The sequence below is a fragment of the Takifugu rubripes genome, chromosome 7, assembly GCF_901000725.2.
Source record: "Takifugu rubripes chromosome 7, fTakRub1.2, whole genome shotgun sequence".
Taxonomy (NCBI): domain Eukaryota; kingdom Metazoa; phylum Chordata; class Actinopteri; order Tetraodontiformes; family Tetraodontidae; genus Takifugu; species Takifugu rubripes.
This window is the reverse complement of record NC_042291.1, coordinates 17,407,909-17,430,542: the sequence shown is the minus strand read 5'-3', so window position 1 is coordinate 17,430,542 and position 22,634 is coordinate 17,407,909. Positions and strand designations below refer to the sequence as shown.

General features: G+C 44.2%; 1 protein-coding gene across 1 annotated transcript in view; it reads left to right on the top strand.

Moving 5' to 3' along the window:
* Nucleotides 1-21,864, top strand: part of LOC101061226 (forkhead box protein O6-like) — a 44,269-nt gene extending 22,405 nt beyond the window's left edge. Inside the window, exon 2 of the mRNA XM_029839344.1 lies at nt 21,734-21,864. Within this exon, the coding sequence (XP_029695204.1) occupies nt 21,734-21,787 (54 nt within the window). The 3' untranslated portion in view covers nt 21,788-21,864. The remainder of the gene's footprint in view (nt 1-21,733) is intronic.
* The last annotated feature ends 770 nt before the right edge of the window (nt 21,865-22,634 follow it).

The following is a 22,634-nucleotide window of genomic DNA, read 5'->3' as shown; positions in this document are numbered from 1 at the left end:
CTGCTGTCTTTTAATATCCCTCCCCATTGAGGTCTAGTTGATGTCACAATAGATGATTATCTTAACCTACACTGCGATGACAATCTCTCAGGTAATGTTCTAACAACTCATAAAAGATGAGAACTGAAGTCTCAATGGAAGTGAGGGTCCTCTCCTGCAGTGCATTGTGTTCAAAGAACAGCTCAGGCAGTCACTGGATGCTTTGTAAAGTTCATACTGAGTTTTTTTCAACGAATTACAATATCGCACATCAGCATTTAACTAACATTAGATTATTTCTTTGATCGTTTCTGCCATTAGCTAGAACATCCCATCACAAATGCGTTCTCTCTTAACTGGGCTAGCAATTGGAGACTTTGTATGACTTTGTTTCACCTGAACTCTCAAAAAATCTCTCTCCCTCATTCTTGTTTCTGAAAGTCATTCTCCTCTGCCTCCCAGGTAGAGACAATGTGACCTTTTTATGTCATCATTATGTGACAATTAAAATTCAGTTTGTTTTAATCTCCAAGTTATGCTGCAGCAGCGCATCATTATTGTGAATCCAAGGCAATGCTCTCCCCATGTCACATTGGTCACAATTTGGCCCAAACAAATGTGCCAAGAAAAAGCAAGATAAAGCTGTGATTACCCCCAGTCACTCTGCTGCTGCCTTGCTCAACAAGGGGGGAAGATGGACAATGATAGAATATTACTAGAGCTGGATTGATCATCAATATTCTTTGGTTGGTGGTGTTTGAAAACTTGTGAATTTTTTGAGGATTTTTGTGTTCCTGTTGCCATATCTTGTGTGCTCATACTCAAATTGATGCAAAGAAAAAGACTCAAGGAGACAAATTTTTCAATCTGTGCAGCACTAGTCTGTGTTGACCACTTGCAATGCACACAGTTATCTAACAGACTTCTGTGTATTTTCTTTGTTGTCTTGTAATTGTTGTATTGTTTGAACTTCTAACAACTGATGTTGATGTTGTCGAAAACTCCATATGGGATGGAAGACTTAAATATTCAAAATTGAAATGGTCCTGGTTGTGCAGTATGACCTTCAATATTCTGGTGGTTTGCATCTCTCCCAAATGTGCTCTGCTCAGGTTTTTCTGGGTTTTTGTGAGTAAGGCTGGCCTTGAGAGAGCAAAAAAAGAGACCAACCCCATTCTCCCCTCGAAGAGAATCGGTTTTTGTTCTATATCAAGTATATTGCACAGAAAAACATAGATTAAGAGGTAAATTCCTTTATTTTCCAGGCCTTTGTGCAACATTGATTTTACTTAATCAGTTATTAGACCCATTATTAAGGTAAATTCCTTTTTAAGGGCCTCATTGCCATACACTAATTTTACTAATCTTAGTGTGGAATTTCCAGCAAATGAGCCCCAGTTAATAGTTGTTAAAATCAATGACACAACATTTAGCACACCTTGTTATCAGAGAGTTATATATGTCTAATTTTATGATGTTTCATTTTAAAAGAGTTGGTCTTTGTCAGTTCTAATTGTGATAGTTGTCAACTCTCAATTTCATCTCCTGGGATTGCTTTTCCTGTTTTTTTAAGCTGTCTCTTTGCTCCTTTTACTGACTTTTATTTGTATAAAATCTATATATTAATGAATATTGTATAATAGTTATCTTAAAAAATATATATGTTTTGTTGTGTCTTTTTAAGAGGATGAATCTCATTTTTCAGTGACTGTTAAATAAATGAATTTTAAAATATATATATATGGGTGTTTTTTTTGTTTCATATTTAATCAGGGCACGACATTTCTATATGGAACTCAAAATGGAGTGGGACCAGGAATAGAAAAATACGAAACATTGTGTTTTCAAAAATACAGTATAACAGAAAACATGTCTTGGTAGTAATTAAGACAACCAACTAAAAGTTTTCCAAGAATGGGCAACACTCAATAAATATACGAGTATGTCTCCTCTTCACATGGCTTGTTAAAACCTGTGAAGGGTTCTGTGTATCTTGGTCACAGTTGTCCTGGTCCCAGCAGAGGCAATTTCACAGGACGAGCATGCAGCACAACAGGGCCATAGTGCCAGGCCCCGGAGAGCACCCAGTTCTGTTCACCTAAACATACACAGGAACATTCACCCATGGTCTTCTGAAAATATCACAAACTCTCACATTTATGAACAGGCATGTCTCACTTTAACGTACAGTTGTAATTGACTCTGCTTGGCATGATGGGAACACAAGCATGAAGCAGAGGAAAAGTGGAACATGCCAGCACAGGAGTAGCCAGGCAGCATGTATGCTATTTAAGGCTGAGGTTTTTCATGAAATTCCCAATCAACTAACACTATTATACACATTTGTATGGAATAATGAGTTTTCCATCTCAGCCTATTTGACAAAGACTAAACTGCAGTTTGCTTTAGGTGATAATATTGCAAACACTACATGATATCCACGTGTGTTTTCACAGGCCCCGGATCCAAGCCCCAAGCACTGTGGACCACATTGTAGTGACAAAGGGATGGAGAATGCCAGGGCTGCTTAGTTAGTGGTCAATAGTGGTACCCACTTTCTGTGCAACAATGGTGTGCAGAGGAGCAAAAGAACTCGAGTGTCCTGGCTTACTGACTGTCCCCCAAGAGGCAGTTAATGGCAGCCCCATATGCACTTTTTGCACTTGTCAGGTCAACCAGTGTTTTGCCGGATCAGTAGTTCAGCTTGGGGTTTAATGCTACTGCCAAAGCAGTCATTCCTTTTTTTTCACCATCACATGCTTCCCACAGTTGGGCTGTGTTTATGTCGGGATTACCACCAACTGGACTATGCTCCCACATCAGAACATTATGTACCCCAATATTTAAGATCTTTTTCAAAGTGGACACTCATCTTTGGACATCACCAATGTCCATTCACCAATGGATGTCCATAAAACATTAACCCCAGTATACTAAACACTTGACACACCCCAAAGACTCTCTTTCAGTAATTCACCAGCATGGATTGATGGTCAACCCAGCTAGTGCCAATTTGGGTTGACAACCACTGACTCATTGGGACATCAACTCATCAAGGATGGGGCAGTTCTGCTCCTTTGTAAGACACAGATACTGTTAGATTCCCAGGGTTGGTTACAATGCTCGCACAGCCATCCCCCTGAGGGATCACTATGGACACCCTTTAATCTTTTACAGAAACCTAAGACTTTTCAGTGTTGCTGTCCAGCACAGTGTGTGTCCAGCAACTTCTTTGCTTTCTTCAGCTGACAGCTACTGTATTCTATTTCATTACGTTCGTAGCAAATAGAGCTAAGTTTGACCAGAAGCTTCTTGCTTAAGATTAAACTATGAACCAAAAATGCTCCAGACCTAAGGACAACCAAACTCATTACCAAAAATTTAAAACAGGAAATTCACTCAAAATGGAAGCTCTACAAAATTCACGTCCAAAAGGAGGCAAAAATGGCTGTGGAAATAGAGGAACTATGGTTCAAATAAAAAGAAAATAATTACAAAAAATACAATCATAACGCATAAGGTGTTCTGATTGCAAAAAATGGGTCAAATAGTGGCAAATATAGCTGTGGCCTGAAACAGACTTGAAAGTAAAGCTGCAGTGCAGGAAATGAACAAGGGAAGACCGACTGTATATAGTACATTAAGGCATTGCAGAACAGGTGAAAACAATCAGGGAGGACAATGATGCAGGCGACACATGAAGGAAGACCAAATAACCTGAAATGGAAGGAAAGTTACTTTTCAAAGTAAAACAGGAAGTCGCTAGACAAAACCTCACTGTCATTTGACAATATTCTGGTCATCCAACCCACTCCTCAAGGTAACTGAAATATTGTGACCATGTAGGTGACTAGCGGCCAAAAGATAGCCGATGGATGGATATTCTAGTAATTCAGTTTTACCAGGATTCACAGTGACGTTCCATAAACACAACCACAGAGGGCTCCCCATCCTTTCATGCCTTGTTGCCATACCTACGCCACCAAGCATTATTTGTCCACAAAGATTTACAAAAAAGTCTAATGGTAATGTATAGAAATACCTGACAGGCCTCTGTCACCCCACTGTGTCATGGCTTCCTCTCCTCTCCTCTCCTCTCCTCTCCTCTCCTCTCCTCTCCCCAGCCCCCCCATCATGATGTGAAGACTGAACGAGTAGGTTTGAGAATTCTAATTTTCAATTCCAATCTCATTCTTTACCCAGCTTTCCAACAGCAGGACCGAGTGGGCCCACTCGGTCCTGCTTTTGGAAAGCTGGGTAAAGAAGTAGAAATAAATATGGCAAGGGAGAGTTAAGAATGAGGAGAAATAGATATGCATCCCAGTAGGTCATTGGGTTAATAGTTTTGATTTTTTTTGTTGTATTTGTAAAAACAATATTTTTGTATTTTTATTTGTTTATATTAGCCAATGGTATTTGGATAAAGTCTACCCTCTAGTGGTTGAATTTGTGAATGAACTCCCTTCTGGTCAGAACGTAAAAAAGTGATATGTGGTATTTAAAGTGATAGCAAAACAACATGGACAACATGGCCACATACTCATTGATAGTTTTTCTTCTGTTTTGTGGTGAATTATTTATTTTCTGATGTGTCTGGGGAAAACAAAGTTGTTTTCCTCATTATTTATGAATTAAAACTCATTTTTGTGTCACCAGCCCAAATTGTATTGTAAATTTAAATTGGTAATATCCATAACTCTCTGTGTACACTCCCGTGAACCCGAAAGGTATAACGCGGAAGAAGACGAGATGAGACGAGGATGACAGACAACTCTCCAACAGAGCATGTATTGTATTCTTTCTTTACTACTTCAGAATTTATTAATTTTGGTCAATAGATTGTACGAGACTCCATTGGGGTAATGTCCACAAGTCCAGTAGGGGAGCAAAGGATAGGAGCTCCTAATTTGGGTTATGGGACAGTTTTGAGAATAGACAAACGAGTGGGGTCAAACTGTGGTGTCCCGAGAATCCACAAACAAGTCCCACAACTGCTGCTGTTTCTGATAAGTCTGCGGCAGAAACGTGTCCATATAGTGTAGTAAAACGGGCACCAGTGTCGATCATAAAGGGAACGATTTTGCCATTTAATATCATGCCTCACTCTTGGTTCTTGTGCTGCACCTTCTTTCCTGGGTTCCCAGGTCTCCTCATTGGTGATATCTCTCCTTGCACCTTTGTGTGCAGCAGGTATTGGAGCCTTTTACTGTGGTTGGCCTGTGGTTATTAGGGGGGTTGTCTATTTTTGTCCAGTTTATAGGGGCACTTGCTGGCCCAGGTGACATAGTTGGCAAATGACAGTAGACAATGGAATGGGACTTGCTGTCTGTTATATCCCATTCATTCTTCCTCGACCACGACCATCTCTGCCACGGGTTGATGACCAATACTGTTGTTTGAGAGGTGGTGGATGCATGTGTGGAGCGACTGTTGCATTATGACAAATGGCTAAGGAGGGAGCTGTGGAGGCAGTTAGTGTTCAGAGCACAATCAGAGTTTCATCTCCCTTTTTCATCATATTTTTTATGTAGGTTTTTGTTTTGTTTGATTTAGTTAGCCTGCACATTTCCCAATTGCCTGATTTCAACAACTGTCATTTCAGATCTTTTTTCTCCTTACCCTGTTTTACAATTTTATTCAGGTGTTCTCTCTGATAATGAGTCACGTATGTTTTCTAATAATTTATGACATATTCATTAGGCTGGAACCCCATCCACTTTAGCTTTGACATCTGAAGGAAGCCGAGCAATCACAGCCTGCCGGAACATCACTTCCTGTCCTTTTGGATTTATTCCCGTTTTATCTGTCCACTGATCTTCTGCTCTGCTCAAAAATCCTCGGGTTCCTCTCCTTTTTGAATATATTCTAGAGAATGTTTGGCTGATCACATGAACTGGGAATTCAGCTCTATGTGCATCATTCCAGGCAACTTGAGCTCTGTCAAATGGTTCTTCATCCTTTAGCCAGCCAGTTGTCCTGCCCACTTAACGCCACACTATTTAAGGTGCAGGGTGAGGACGCTGCAGCCACTCGTGCTTCTCATTTCACCCACAGTTATAATCAGGTGCATGGTTAGGTCTTCTACTGCTCGATCCAAGGTGCTCTACCTTCTTTTAGTTGGGGCAGTTAGTTTACCCAGTAAGGTCTCATGTCTGCCATTTTCCAGGGTTTGTACACAATTCTGTTATCTTTTCTCCTGAATTTGTCTTCCGTGAGGGGTGCCCATGAAGCTAGGAGAATCATCACAGTTGTGTATTATTTCGTGGAAGATCAGGTGAAACTGGAGGTCTAATTGTGAGCACCCTCTAGTGATCATGTGATGTGCTGTGGGTGTGTCCTTAGGATACCTTTAAGGGTAACCTTCTGTTTTAAGGCGGGGTCTAAATCATCAGGACTGAGGCATGTATCCTTGGAGTCCTCAGTATTGTCATTCTGTATCTGCTTTCGAGAGATAGATATATATCATCTATCTGGTTCAGTATATTCATCACTGGCTAACATTACAGTTCTCATTTTTGGTCTCAGTCTGTGTTCTTTTGCTTCTGCAGCATTATCAGGAAGTGTCATCAGCTCCTCTGTTGATATCTGTGGTGTTGCAGCTGGAGTGTGATAGCAGGTGTGCTTCTCGCCCCCTTTTTCAGTCACTCATGTCTGCAGTCTCATACAGTATCTACTGCTCTCTTTCTTTTCATATCTTCCTTCATTTTTTATCCATCTTTCTTAAAGCATCCTCTAATTGTGATGTGGACTCCTCCAGTGTTCTGTTCATGACCCCATTTTTCAATTGGGGTCTACAATCCTGTCATTCACTTCAATGCATTATCAGGAGCGTTTACCAGCAACTTAGATTTAGCTGCTTCAGCATCAGCTGGTTGAACAGCATTTATGCCAACTATTCCTGATAGTTCCACTATTGGACACTGCCGAGGGGCTGGGGGTGCCAATAGCATTCCATTGTATGGTGGGTATGTCGAAGCAGGTTAGGGTCACTCTTTTTCCTTTGGCCCCATGCTTTCTGTAATTCCTTTGCAGCAGCCATTATTTTTGACCAGAGAATCAATTTCTGTTTTTTATTCCATCATTTGTGTTTATTTTGCAATTTACTTTGTCAAATTTAAATTGTATTCACATTCCAACTGTTGAGACTCCTTGTACAGGTGTTCTTTTCCACTTTTTAAATCTTATTTTTTAAATGGGACCTCAGTACTGGCGATTACTCTATTTGTGATCCATGTCCATTTCCCACCAAATGGCAGCATTATTCCAATAAATTAGACACGCATGAAGTTTGAACTGGAGTGGATGCAATACCCATGCGAGTGTTGTGTATTGGAGGCTTTGACAGTACACTTAATCTCTGCTGTGCCAATACACTGAGGGCCTCCCTGACAAAAAACTTGTTTTAAATGAGTCCAATAACCTCCACACCAGAACTGTACCACCCCGATATCCACACAGAACCAGTCAGGGAGGAGGAGAAGAGAAATGTTGGGGTTCTGGGTTGTGTCTGTCTTTGTCCTGCAGGGGGTAGAATGGAGCACAATTGGTGGCAGCTGGCAGTGCGGGGCAGGCGCACCTGTAGGCAATTTACATCTTGCTGCCTATTTAAGCAGGTCGTGCCTGCCTGTCAGTGCTGGGGTGTCTGTTCATCCTGTGTGGGTGACTGGTTGTCTTGTGAGGTTGTTTGTTCATCTCCCTCGTTGTGTGTTAGTGTTCTGCGTTTTCCTGGAGGGCCACTCCTGCTCCCTGTTTCCTGGAGGGCTGCTCCTGTGCCCTGGAGGGCTCCGCGTCTGTTCCCTGTGCAGTTCCCTGTGCATTTCCTGCCCTGTGCATTTCCTGCCTGGTAGGATGTAAATCCCGGCTTGAATTCAGCCCTCGAGGACTGGATTTGACCTCCTCTGATGGGCAAGTCCAATCCATGAAGGCTGGAATCCAGCCAGGCTTTGCATCCTACCAGGGAGAAAACCACTTTCACCAAGGTGAAACACTCCTCTCCTCTTTCCCCTCCTCCTCCTTCGCCTTCTCCTCTCCTCTACCTCCCTTCACTCTACTTCTCCTCTCCTCTCCTCTCCTCTCCTCTCCTACACTCTACCTGTCCTCCCCCTTCTTCTCTCTCTTTACCCCCCCCATCAGCAGGAGGGTCCCCCTACATGAGCCTGGTCCTGCTCAAGGTTTCTTCCTGTTAAAGGGGAGTTTTTCCTTGACACTGTTGCTTGTCTGGGGTCAGGCCCTGGGATTCTGGAAAGCGCCTTGAACAATTTTGATTGTATAAGACGCTATATAAATAAAGATTGATTGATTGATTGATAGATTGAAGGTAAATGGAACCCCAGGTGAACTGTTTACCTGTAGGACAGAAAGTCTGGCTTGGATACGGCCCTCGAGGACTGGATTTGCCCACCCCTGGGCTAGAGGGACCAGTCCAGCCATTTGTTCTCTGGACTGACCACATGAACCTCGCTTACCACCGTAATGCCAAGCACAGGAACTTGTGGCAAGCACGATGGCCATTCTTCCTAGGATGCTTCAACTTCACGCTCACCTACCGACCTGGCTTGCAGAATATAAGGCCTGATGCCTTGTCCCCAGCTGCTCTCTCCGGAACCCTCCAGCTCAGATCCCAGTCCTATCCTGTTTCCTTCCTGTATTGTGGGCGCAGCCTCCTGATTGATCCGAGAAAAACGTTCAATCAATCAATCAATCAATCTTTATTTATATAGCGTCTTATACAATCAAAATTGTTTCAAGGCGCTTTCCAGAATCCCAGGGCCTGACCCCAGACAAGCAACAGTGGCAAGGAAAAACTTCCCCTTTAACAGGAAGAAACCTTGAGCAGGACCAGGCTCATGTAGGGGGACCCTCCTGCTGATGGCCGGCTGGGTAAAGAGAGAGGAGAGGTGGGAGGACAGGTAGAGGATAGGATAGGTAGGAGAGGAGAGGAGAGGGGAGGAGGGGAGAGGAGAAGTAGAGTGAAGGGGAGGTAGAGAGGAGAAGGAGGAGGAGGGGAAAGAGGAGAGGAAAGAAGAGGAGAGGGAGAGGAAAAGGAGAAGGAGAGGAGAGGGAGAGGAGAGGCACAGAGCACAGAAACACAAACAAAAAATATGCACAATCACTTCAACGGGGCGGCGGTCATTATGCAGCTCCGATGGCAGTGATACCTGCAAATAAATAGAGGGGGGGGGGGAAGCAGAAAAACTACACAAGAATCAGCATAACTAGTCTGCTTGATGAGGAGAGGAAAGAGAGGAAGGAGAGGAAACCATGACCCAGTGGAGTGACAGAGGCCTGTCAGGTGATCATGTTTCCGGACCCCCCGGCAGCCTTGGCCTATAACAGCATAACTAAGATGTGACCTAACGATTAGACGACCCCCTAAGTATGATAATTTGTCTGTCTATGATAGTAGCTGGAACTACTGAATTAGTAACGGTAAGCTTTTTCAAAGAGGTAGGTTTTGAGTCTGATCTTAAAAGTAGCGATGGAGTCAGCCTCCCGTACCTGGACAGGGAGCTGGTTCCAAAGCAGGGGGGCCTGGTAGCTAAATGCTCGGCCCCCCATTCTACTCCTAGAAACTCTGGGAACCACAAGTAGACCAGCATTCTGAGAGCGGAGCGGTCTATTGGGCTGATAGGGTATCACTAGCTCCTCCAGGTAGGATGGAGCTAGGCCTCTGAGGACCTTGTAGGTCAGAAGAAGGGTTTTTAAAAGTTATTCTAAATTTAACGGGCAGCCAATGAAGCGACACCAGTACAGGAGTAATGTGATCTCTTTTGTCAATACCTGTCAGAACTCTGGCTGCAGCATTTTGGATCAACTGGAGGCTTCTTAAAGAGTTGTTTGGACACCCTGATAATAAGGAGTTACAGTAGTCCAGCCTGGAAGTAACAAATGCATGGACTAACTTTTCAGCGTCAGGCTGCATCAGTAGCTTCCTGATCTTTGAGATGTTCCTCAAGTGAAAAAAGGCACTTCTAGAGACTAATTTAATGTGTGAGTTGAAGGAGAGATTTTGATCAAAAGTTACTCCTAGATTCCTCACAGAGAGACTAGATGTTAATGAGATACCATCTAGAGTGATCATGTGATCTAATCTATCCCTGAGAGGTTCAGGACACCAAACACCATGACCTCAGTTTTTCCTGGGTTAAGGAGGAGGAAATTTGAAGACATCCAGGACTTTATGTCTTTAAGACAGGTCTGAAGCTTCACTAACATCTCTGTCTCCTCTGGTTTCATGGATAAATAAAGCTGAGTGTCATCAGCATAACAATGAAAATTTATCCCATGCTGCCGAATAATGTTCCCTAAGGGAAGCATGTACAATGTGAAGAGGATTGGTCCGAGTACGGAACCTTGAGGAACTCCATGGCTAACCCTACTGTATGAGGAGGGAACGCCGTGGACATGGGCAAACTGGTATCTATCAGATAAGTATGATCTAAAACCAGTCTAGTGCTGTCCCTTTAATCCCAATCACATGTTCCAGTCTCTGTAACAGGATGCTATGATCAACTGTATCAAAAGCAGCACTGAGGTCCAGCAGAACCAGCATAGAAACCAGTCCATGATCGGAAGCTATGAGAAGATCATTAGTGACTTTAAGAAGTGCTGTTTCTGTGCTGTGGTGAGCTCTAAAGCCTGACTGAAACATCTCAAACAGGCTGTTCCTCTGCAGGTGCTCCAGTAACTGAGTCCACCACCACCTTCTCTAGAACTTTAGAGATAAAAGGAAGGTTGGATATTGGCCTATAATTTGCCAAGACATCAGGATCCAGTGATGGTTTTTTAAGCAACGGCTTAATCACTTGCCACCCTTGTAGGGACCGGGGTACATAACCTGACACTAAAGAACCATTGATCTGGTCCAGGATAGAACTGCCTATCAGTGGTAGAACATCCTTCAACAGGTGGGCACAGATGCCCCATAATTGACTTTTCATTCCTGAATCAGCCCATTCTGACGTTTTTCAATGGGGCCACTCTTGCCAAGTCAACCTGTCACCCAGGCATGGCTCGGACCCTTCGGTTCCTGCAGCAGCGGTTCTGGTGGCCATCCATGCCCAGCAGGATGGCAAGTTCTTTGTCCTGGGCGTGCCCAAGGGAAGTCATTCCAGCAGACCTCTGGCCAGTCTCCCCAATCCCCTTCTGATTCCCCTCGTTGCCCTTGGTTGCATATAGCCGTGGATTTTGTTATGAGACTACCTCCCTCTGATGGCAACACCACCATCCGCACCATGATTTACCGCTTTTCCAAGGTCGTACACTTCATCTCACTACCCAAATGTCCTTCTGCAGCTGAGACGGGTTATCTGCCTCAATGGGTTCCCAGCCACATCATCTCAGACCGGGGGCCCTTGGTTCCCCTCTCAGTTTGGAAGGCATTCTGCCAGTGCTCTGGGTTTCTACAGCTAGTCTATCATTTAGATACCACCCCCTAGTCAAATGGCCAGTCTGAGAGGGCCAAACAGGTCCCTTGAGAGTGCTTTGCAGTGTGTCTTGGCTTGTCATCCTACCTCCTGGAGTCCGTTTTTGCCACGGGTGGAGTATGCACACAACTCTCTCATTTTGACGTCCACAGGAATGTCTCCATTTATGGCTTCACTTGGTTACCAGCCTCCTTCATTTGACTTCCAAGAGGACAAGGTAGCTGTGCTCTCTACAAGCTAACTTGCGGTGTTACAGAAACATTTGGCGGCAGGTCCATGCTGCTTTCCTACGCTCTTCCCTACAGACTCAGAGGCTGGCAAATTGGCGCAGGTCCCCAGCTCCACCCTGTCATCCTCGTCAAAAGGATTGGTTGTCCTCAAAGGATCTTCCCCTTCGGCTGGAGGTTGGCTCCAAAGTTCATTAGGCCTGTTGGGGTGGACAGGATTTTGTGCCCTTCTGCCATAAGTCTCAAGCATTCCTCGTCTCTCAAGATACACCCCACCTTCCTGTCTTTGTTGAAGCCGGTCTCCGAATCAGATCCAGTCCCAATATCCAATCCCCCACCTCCCTCCCTTGTGATTAATGCCGCCCCAGCCTACACGGTGCGACAGATCTTGGATGTCCGGCAACATGGACATGGCCTGCAGTTACTGGTTGACTGGGATGGGTATGGTCCTGAAGAACGTGGGTCCCTCGGCGCCATATCCTTGATGATGGACTATGGGATTTTTATCAGGGCCATCCGGACCTGGCTCATGTTGGCTGCGTCCCTTACACCCATCATAATTGTACCATTACCTGGGGGTCAGCTCCCTCCATTGATCTAATTCTTTGTGTACGCCCTCTTTTCCATATTTGGTCTTGGTCCTCTCAGACATCCCTCAGAGACTTAGTCTTTCATGTGTGTAACAGGGATTGAGAGAGAAGTGGAGGGAGAGGAAGCTGTATGTGTATGATGAAAGAGGGGGGCAGAGAAGCAGCATGCTGTGGAGTACCTTGAAAGAGGGGCAGCTGTGCTGCAGTTAATGAGGCCTGTAGTTTAAATCCCACTGTGTGAGCATGTGTTTCTCTGAGATTGATCGAGAGAATGTGTGTTTCAGTGTGAATGAGGTGAGTTACCCAATGTGCAGCCTTGCCTGAACCTCAGCCATGCCTGTCAGCTGAAAACAGTGGGGAGGGGATGAAAACATTGAGTGAAAAAGTTTCTATTTTTTGAATAAGCTGGAGACACCTCCCTCTGAAGTAAATAACTGGAACAGATTTGCAGCATGCTGCTAACAAGCTCCCTTTCTCTCTCTCATTCACTGTCTTCTGCTTCCTTTCATTTGTCTCTCCCTCATTACCCCTCTGTCTCTTAGACTTCTCCAGAGTGGCACTTTAATGAACAGTGTGGGCAGAACTTCTGATTATAAAACCTGTAAGGAGACAAAGAGAGAGTAATAGAAAGAGCCTCCAGTGAGAAAGGCTCCTGCTTTTCACAGCTCTCTCCCAGAGGGAACTGAGCTGTCAGACGTTATAAAGTCCGCTGCCTTTAAAGTAGCACGCTAGCTGTGAACAGCAATTCCTTATGTTGCTGCTTAATGGCCATTATTGTCAGCAATGGTCACTCTCACAATGAAGCAGATTGGAAAACAGGGCATTCTGGGTAAATTGAGCCTTTATACTTTTCTTGAATAGTATTGTCTCTGAAATCTCTATACTGATGAACATGGTTTTGGTAAAAGTAATTTTTTGGATATTTTAAAAATTTAAAGCACAAACTAAAAAGGAAAATTACAGTAGAATGAGTTAATTAAAGTAGAAGATTTATTAAATGAAATACAAAAGGGAACAGGAGTCAAGCTTCTTTGGTGGGATTTATTTCAATCTTTAATCTTCAATCTTTTTATATAGTGTCTGTTACACTCAAAATAGTTTCTATTCTAAACAAGAATGCAGATATATATTTTTCTGAGGCATCTTCGCTAATTCAGAAATCCAAGACCACCACGTGTCTTTTAGATCCCATCCCTAATTATCTTCTCATAGCTTCAGATCATGGACTGGTCTCTATGCTGGTTCTGCTGGACCTCAGTGCTGCTTTTGATCCAGTTGATCACAGCATCCTGTTACAGAGACTGGAACATGTGATTGGGATTAAAGGGACAGCACTAGACTGGTTTAGATCATACTTATCTGATAGATACCAGTTTGCTCATGTCCATGGTGTTCCCTCCTCATACAGTAGGGTTAGCCATGGTGTTCCTAAAGGTTCTGTACTTGGACCAATCCTCTTCACCTTGTACATGCTTCCCTTAGGGAACATTATTCGGCAGCATTTTCATTGTTATGCTGATGATACTCAGCTTTATTTATCCATGAAACCAGAGGAGACAGAGAAGTTAGTGAAGCTCCAGACCTGTCTTAAAGACAAAGTCTTTGGTGTTCTCAAATTTCCTCCTCCTTAACTCAGGAAAAACTGAGGTCATGGTGTTTGCCAGCACACTTTCCACTGTCGAGCGGTAGAATGTCTGTAGCAGATTGACCAGATGGTAGTTGTTCAGCAGTCTTAAGAAATGCAGCTTCTGCTGCACTTTGCTGACCACCACAGCTGTGTTGGCAAGCCATCTGAGGTCATCTGCTACATGCACACCTGAAAGAAACCTGAAAGAGGACACCCTTTCCACACAGATGCTGTTTATCTGTAGTGGGGTCTACTCTTCCTCCTCCAGTCCATCACCATCGCCTTAGTCTTGCTCGTGTTCAGCTGCAGGTTCTTTGCTGAACACCAGGCTACAAGTCACTGAATCTCCTCCCTGCACACTGTCTTATCCCCGTCGTAGATGAGACCCACCAATGTAGTATCACTGGTAAATTTCATGATGTTGGAATCATACATGGGGATATGCAGCACACAACCCTGAGGGGAGCCCGTGCTGATTGTTTGTGTGGAGGATTTATGGGGCCCCACCCTCACTGTCTGCAGCTGGTGTGACGGGTGCAGTTTGGACCCAAATGCAGCACTCTGGAAAGCTGGACCGTAGTAATGACTTTTATTAACACACGGGCAAACAGGAACTCAGGCAGACAAGGAAACACAGGAAATAGTCCGTTCTTCAGGCTCTGGGCCCACACAAAGTCTATGAGTTGCAGGCTCGGGAAGTGGGACGAGCAGCAGCGAAGTCGGGGCCGGGCGGAGAAGTCTAAACCAGGTGAGCAGACAGGAACCAGAGACGCTGAGGCAGAAGTCGTAGTCAGGGGCAGAAAGCAGGTAGGTTGTCCGGGGAACAGGCAAGGCAGGCAGAACGAAGACAGGCAGGGTCGGTAACGGGGAATCCGGCAGGGAAACAACGCTGGAAAGTCTCGCATGAAAGCAGAAGAACAATCTCGCACTGAGTGAGTGTGAGGCTGGAGAATATATACACTGGTAGGTGAGCTGATTGATGAGTGAGGGCAGGTGTGTGATCAGTGACTGAAAGCAGGTGTGTGATCAGTGACTGAGAGCAGGTGTGGTGATCAGAGGGTGTGGTGTGAGCAGGGCAGTGGAAAAGTACTGGGGAAAAGGGGCTGTGACAGCTGGTCCATCAGGAAGCTCCTGCATGGTTCACAGTAGCATTAAACAGTCAACTAAAATAAGCTAGATAGAGAGAAAGACAGAGCGGGAGAGAGAGAATTGCCTTTTAAAGTGTTGATTGTCTATGATCAAACAGCAATGGCTCAAGATCAATGATGGCGAAGCAGTTAAACTTAATGAGCCAAATACTACACTACTGTAAAGAGTCACATTAGATGCATTAATGTTTAGGTTAATGCGCATAAGTGATGTCACCTTCTGACGTACTGCCACAGGATTGACCATCTTCTGTATGGTGAATGGACTAATTAACGTAGGCACCATTTACTGGGATTCAATGATGAGGTATGGCCCACAGAGAGAGCCTCCTTTAAAGCAAAATGATACTCTTACATCAAGTTTATCTTAAACCATAATTCCACAACCACACTGTCTTGATTTAAGGCAATGGATTTAGATGCTACCAACATAGAGGTAGTAGATACATACAAATGTCTGGGAATCTGGAAAGAAAAAAATCTTAATTTTCACATCTCTTGTTTTAAAAAAGCTCAAATTCACAGTTGCCTCTTTGTAAAGATTCGAAACATGTTTTCTTTTGTTAATAATTGGAGGGGTTTTTTTATATCTTGGTATATCTTGATAGATAAGGCTATTTTAGACAAACTACCTTTATGCATCTGCTCAAAGTTTACTGCTGTTAAGATTATCCATGACAGTTGGCTGCAGTTTAGGGTCTAACTAGGGAACACAGATGGGAAGAAGACAGTCTACTACTTTGACCCATACATGTCGAAAGACTCACAAATTAGGTCGAGGATGGGATCTCTATCCTTGAAATTGTTTAGGGTCTCTCATTGTCTTTTGATTGTGGTTATCAACATTAAGTCTTATTTTGCTTGTGTTTTTAATGATTATCTTCCTGACATACTTCGTCTTCAGGTGCACTTTATTCGTTTTAGAGTCACTTGGAGGTTGCTGGAGCCTATCCCAGCTGCATGAGTGAAGGCAGACACTCACACCCAAATGAGTCGCCAGTTTTGAACCCTCTGATTCTCAGCCAAGTCCCCTAGAAGACTGACCTACCACTGCCCCAGGGTTAACCTACCACTGCCCCAGGGTTAACCCTAACCCTAACCCTAACCCTAACCCTTTCAATGGATCCTTCCTGGACAAATGAAAGCTTAAGTGGAAAAAGAAACATTTTTACTGTTTTTCAAAAATTTTAAAGACCCCATAGGTATGTTATCTTTTGAAAGCTATCTCACAGAGCAATGGAGATGCAGAACACTGAAGATCTTCATGAAGTTGAGCAAATGAGTTTTTGAACTCGAGCTGAAACCTAGAGCATCTGAGAAAAACAAATTCACAATCTATAGTGAAATACAGTCAAATATTCAAAAATCTGGAAAACAGGGATCAGTTCAGCACAAACCTACAAGGGTGCAACATCTAGAGCTGTTGAAATCAGTAACTGCAAATTTGCTCTTTCAACAACAGCCTAAGTGTTTCCTTTAAATGTGGCCCGCCCAGAACATCAGTAGACTCCTCTACAGTAATGATGGAAAAATTACATTTGAGATCTGTATACAACTTATGCCCTTTATTTGATAAATAAAAGGTTTTTTTTGGATAATTCTTGGCCCCTGTAATGTGTTGCAATAGCACAGGTTCACACTACCCTTTCAATACATCCTACCAGTCATCCTCCTTTAAACACTGCAAAGTCAAACACACACTAGCAATGTGTTCTTAATGGGCAGACTGAAGAACATTGCAATGACAGCAACCAATCAGCTCCGTATATCGCCCTGGTCAAGGGTGAAAAGTGAGGAAATAAAAAAAATAAATAATCAAATATGCAAAAAATTGATTGTGCATACATGATTGAAAAGTGTTGTAAATAAAGGGGGATCATGCTGGAAGTTGAATTTTAAAAAAAACACCTTTTGAACCACTTTTAGATGCATTTTCACATCTCTCTCTCTCTACCATTCCTCTGCCTTCATCCCACCCCATCTTATCCATTCCCTGTTCTTGTCCATTTTCCTCGATTCTATTTCCTGCAAGATTCAATTAGTGTAACTTGAAGATAATGACCACAACTCTTTTGTGGCCCCTGTAAGGTTTTGATTTCTTCTTTCTTTCTTTCTTTTTTCTGACAAACAAAAATGCTTTAATATAGGCTTGTATGTATAGTGTTTGTGACGGGTGCAGTTTGGACCCAAAAGCAGCACTCTGGAAAGCTGGGACCGTTGGTAATGACCTTTATTACTACACGGGCAAACAGGAACTCAGGCAGACAAGGAAGCACAGGGAACAGTTCGTTCTTCAGGCTCAGGGCCCACACAAAGTCTGTGGGTTTCAGGCTCGGGGATTGGGTTGAGCAGAGCCAGAATGCGGAACCGAGTGGGAGGACATGAACCCTCGGAACCGTGCAGTCCCATTTACAGCGGGCAGGAGTGACAGAAAGGGGCTTACAGGAGAGGAGGCCGAAGATTTAGCAGAGCAGACTGGGGATGAACAGCAGCGAAGTCAGGACCAGGTGAGCAGACAGGAACCAGAAACGCTGAGACAGAAGTCGTGGTCAGGGACGGAAGGCTGATGAGTTTACCGGGAGACAGGTGGTGCAGGCAGGTCAGGGGCAAACAGGTTCGGCAACAGGAGGTCAGGCAGATAAGTGCTAGAGAGTTTTGCATGGAAATGCAGAAGAACAATCTGGCAAAGACAGAGTGCAGGGGAGGCTGATAAGCAGGGCTGATTGGGAATCGGCTGCAGCTGTGCTGCAGGTGAGTGGAGTTGAGCTGAGGGGTGGGAGTGGCTGGCAGGTAGAGTGGAAAATTACTGGGGCAGAGGGACAGGAGGGAACTGGGGAAATGGGGCTGTGACAGTGTTGGATTATTGAAGATCTGCATACTGAGGAACTGATTCTTGGATGATACATGTTATGTACAGAAAATATGGGGATAAAATAGTATAACAAGAATGAATCTCCTGTGTGTCTCCAACCCATCAGCACACTGCAGTGTGTCTGTGGACCTCAAAGCATGGTATAGATTTAACATTTTGGTGTACTTCCTGACAATGGTAAAGACAAATATTAATGGTAGTGAACTTATTTCTATATTATTCTATATAATTATTATACTATATATAATTAGTGTGTGACCTAATGATTAGACGACCCCCTAAGTATGATAATCTGTCTGTCTATGATAGTAACTGGAACTACAGAATTAGTAACAATAAGCTTTTTCAAAGAGGTAGGTTTTAAGTCTGATCTTAAAAGTAGCGATGGAGTCAGCCTCCCGTACCTGGACAGGGAGCTGGTTCCATAGCAGGAGGGCCTGGACAGGGAGCTGGTTCCACAGCAGGGGGGCCTGGACAGGGAGCTGGTTCCACAGCAGGGGGGCCTGGACAGGGAGCTGGTTCCATAGCAGGGGGGCCTGGACAGGGAGCTGGTTCCATAGCAGGGGGGCCGGGACAGGGAGCTGGTTCCATAGCAGGGGGGCCTGGTAGCTAAATGCTCGGCCCCCCATTCTACCCCTAGAGACTCTGGGAACCACAAGTAGACCAGCATTCTGAGAGCGGAGCGGTCTATTGGGCTGCTAAGGTGTCACTAGCTCCTCCAGGTAGGATGGAGCTAGGCCTCTGAGGACCTTGTACTGTAGGTCAGGAGAAGGGTTTTAAAAATTATTCTAAACGGGCAGCCAATGGAGAGACGCCAGTAAAGGTGAAGAGGATTGGTCCAAGTACAGAACCTTGGGGAACTCCATGGCTAACCCTACTGTATGAGGAGGGAACACCATGGACATGAGCAAACTGGTATCTATCAGATAAGTATGATCTAAACCAGTCTAGTGCTGTCCCTTTAATCCCAATCACATGTTCCAGTCTCTGTAACAGGATGCTGTGATCAACTGGATCAAAAGCAGCACTGAGGTCCATGCTTACTAAAAGCATGAGGGCATATTATATTAATCATAAGGTGTGGACAATGACATTTTCTCAGGTGCTAATGAGTGCAGAAGTAATATTTTAAATTGAATTTTTTGTTTTTTTTATTTCATCAGATGTCATATTAATTTTCCCTTTAAGCAAGGGGGGAAGCAATATACATCCCCAATTTCTCCCTCAGGTTTGAATCATCTTTATTTATTTATATTGCATCTATAGAACCAAAATTGTCCCCAGGCGCTTTACAGCATCCGGGGTCCTGACTCCCAACAAGTAAAACTCTGCTTTAACAGGAAGAAACCTTGAGCAGGACCAGGCTGATATGAGGGGGACCCTCCTGCTGATGGGGGGGGGGGGGGGGGGGGGGGTAGAGAGGAGAGGAGAGGAGGAGTGGAGAGGAAGGGAGAGGAGAGGAGAGGGAGAGGAGGAGTGGAGAGGAAGGGAGAGGAGTGGAAGGGAGAGGAGAGTGGAGAGGAGGGCAGAGGAGGGGAGTGGAGAGGAGTGGAAGGGAGAGAAGAGGAAGAGAGGAGAGGAAGGGAGATGAGGAGAGGAGAGGGAGAGGAGTGGAGTGGAGAGGAGTGGAAGGGAGAGGAGAGTGGAGAGGAGAGGAGAGGAGAGGAGTGGAAGGGGAGAGGAGGGGAGTGGGAGAGGAGAGGAGGAGGAGAGAGGAGAGGAAGGGAGAGGAGAGGAAGAGAGAGGAGAGGGAGAGGAGGAGTGGAGAGGAAGGAAGAGGAGGGGAGTGGAGAGGAGGGGAGAGGAGAGGAGAGGTGATGAGAGGAGAGGAGGAGAGGAGAGGAGAGGAGAGGAGAGGAGAGGAGAGGAGAGGAGAGGAGAGGAGAGGAGAGGGGAGAGATTCTTTCAACTGTGTCCAAATGATTAGAATTCATACTCATCCAAGTTGGCCATAACAACTTGAATAATGTTATGATGCGGTTGCTGGTGATGACAAGCCTAGTTTAACAGTTAACTAGTTTTATGCATATACATGTGACAGTGAAGTTTGTCAGAATATTGAGAAGAAATGAAGAAATTAGCATTCCGGATACAGGATGTAGAGACCAGTAGCCTAATGTACGCAGGGTATATATGCCCCAAAACAGTGGGTAGGTACTTTTCTACACTCAAGGCCAGAGTTACCAAAGTTGAAATGGCCCTAAAAATGTGTGGTGCTCCATAATAACTTTGTGGCTGGTATACACGTTTCTAGTGCTTTTGCGCCATTGGCAACCCTTAGAGGTGATGCTGGGAAACCTTTGATCTCAAAAAGGGGCCTTCCTGGGGTTGATGTGCACATTAGTAATAAACAGTTGAATAACACACCCAGGTCTTTGCGATTTCATGAGTAGATATAAAAGTATGAGTGAAATAGTGCAGAAAATACCGTTAACAACAATGGCAACTTTGGGATAATGCCAAGGCCAATGCCAACAGTGGGCAGGAAAATGAAAGGATTTATTGGGTCAGGACGAGTGGCTCATCAGCTGCCTTAGGTTCGGTCCTCATTGAACTGTGTGTGGAGTTGTAGCCAGTTGTGGAGTGTGATACAGCTGGGGGCCATGCCCTACCTGAGCCCATACAAGTGCTAACCACACTGGGCTTCCCAGCAAAAGCTACCCGATAAATCGGGACTGAGTCAGTTGACATGGAGCCAAGCCATGCCCCCTGTTTTGGATGGAATTGTTCCAAATAACAGCCACATATATCAAATTCCCCTATATACTGACACAGACAACATAAAAGTGCAATTTGCAGTGAGTGCCAGTTTTCCTGATTGCAGCTGAAATGAACACAGTGGTATAAAGCCACCATCACAAGAAGAATTTGTTTATGTCAATCGGAATCATTTTCATTTGGTCAATGTACAGATTATCTGTGATGCACAAATGCAACTAACTTTTTTATGAGGTGGCCTGGATCAACACACAAGTCACTCATTCTACCCACCATGGTCGGCAATAGGGTCCAAGCTGGCATGTTGTGCAATGCGTGTTTTTGGTAAATAATCATTTAATTGTCCTAAAATTAATTCCCCAAATAAAATACTGTGTTCAGCATCATTGCTTGTTAGTGATTAAAGTTGGTGACTTGTTCTTGGCTGTTTAAACTAGAGACACCACAACCAGCCCCTCATTGTCTGTGTGTTTAAAGTATTTATATCATTAAACATGTGCAAGGTATTAAAGAGACGTGATCAGCACCATGTTTTCCCTGGTGCACAACTGCATTCACTTACAGTAGTGTGTGATCCATGTTAGTGGTGTGTCAAATTCCCAAATGGAAATTTATGATTAATACCAGAGTACAGTGTTGTGGTGTCCGTCTCTGTTCAGGTCAATAATGGATGGCATAGTTAGAAGTATTCCTTAAACATGTTTATTTTAATTTACAAAGTGCCAAATGCCGTTTAAACAAATGTACAAATGAAGGAGGTCTGCATCAGCTCACTGCGACAGCAAAAACCCACGACCCCAGGACAGACCAGAGCAGCCCTTTTTAAAGCTAAGACTCCTCCCACTGAGCCGGATATTTCTACGCACCCAATTATTAACTCAAACTCATCCTGGAGAAAAATTTCACATTGCTTAATATTTTATCCCATCATTTGCTGCCATGTCAACTCCACCTATGCATTATCTAGCTGTGAAAAACACAATGAAACAAGATTAAGTGAAGAATATTGATATTCAGTACTAGTTTGCTGCAAAAGACTAGGAATTAACAAAAATCTAAATTAAACTAATCTGTTAGTAATGTTGGTGTTGGGATCCAGGGTTCCGGGTCATGTGTTGTTGTGGTCCTGTGTGTTTCTTCCTGCAGGGGGCGTGGAGGAAGGCGCACCTGTCGGCGATCTCCATCAGGCCACCTATTTAAGGATGAAGCACCTGTCTACCAGCGTTGGTGAGTTATGGTGTTTTCCATGGTAAAGCTGACTCCTGTTTCCTCATCATTGGTTGTTTGCAACTCGTTGATGTGCTTCTCCCTGCTTGTTCGAGGTCTCCATGCCACCCTGCTGGAGTGGAGAACGCTCCACACTGGAGCTCTCTGTGCACCCCGGAAGACTGGACGAGTGCTTCCCTGCGGCTCAGGACTGCCAAATTGATCTTTTAATAAAGACTTGCTTTTGGACTTCTTCTCACTGCATTTTTGCTGGCTTTTGGGTCCTGGAAAAACCGAATCCTAACAGTTGGAGCCCTTTTCATTATCACTAAATAGGTATTGATATTATATTGAGTCAGTCAGTCAGTCAAACATCTCTGCCATCCAGTGATTTAGCCAGCTCAGTGTGTACGCTCTTTTTCATAAGCAGTGTGACAGATGCTGAATCATAAGTTGCCTGCCCCAACGCTGGGGGGGGGGGTTACATGCAAACTTGAACAAAAATGTAGCTAACTGCACGAATTCATTCTATCAGCCTGCACAGATTTTGTATGTTATACATTATTTCAAATGAGACTCACTTCTTGTGTTTGAAATCTGGAAGACAAGCGAAAGGGGGAGAGGACTGAGAGTGTTCACAGAGAAGAAAGGAGATAATATCCTCTTTCAGCAGTCTATATAATTGGATGTGGTTTAAAGGGTTTTTTCCATGTTAGGCAACTTGAAGGCAAAGAATTGAATGTTTGGTTTGCTTGTTTATGAGCTATTGGATTACTCTCCTTACACCTTCTACTTTTCATACCATTTATTTGAATATTATTCTAGGCTTGCATCACCCTGT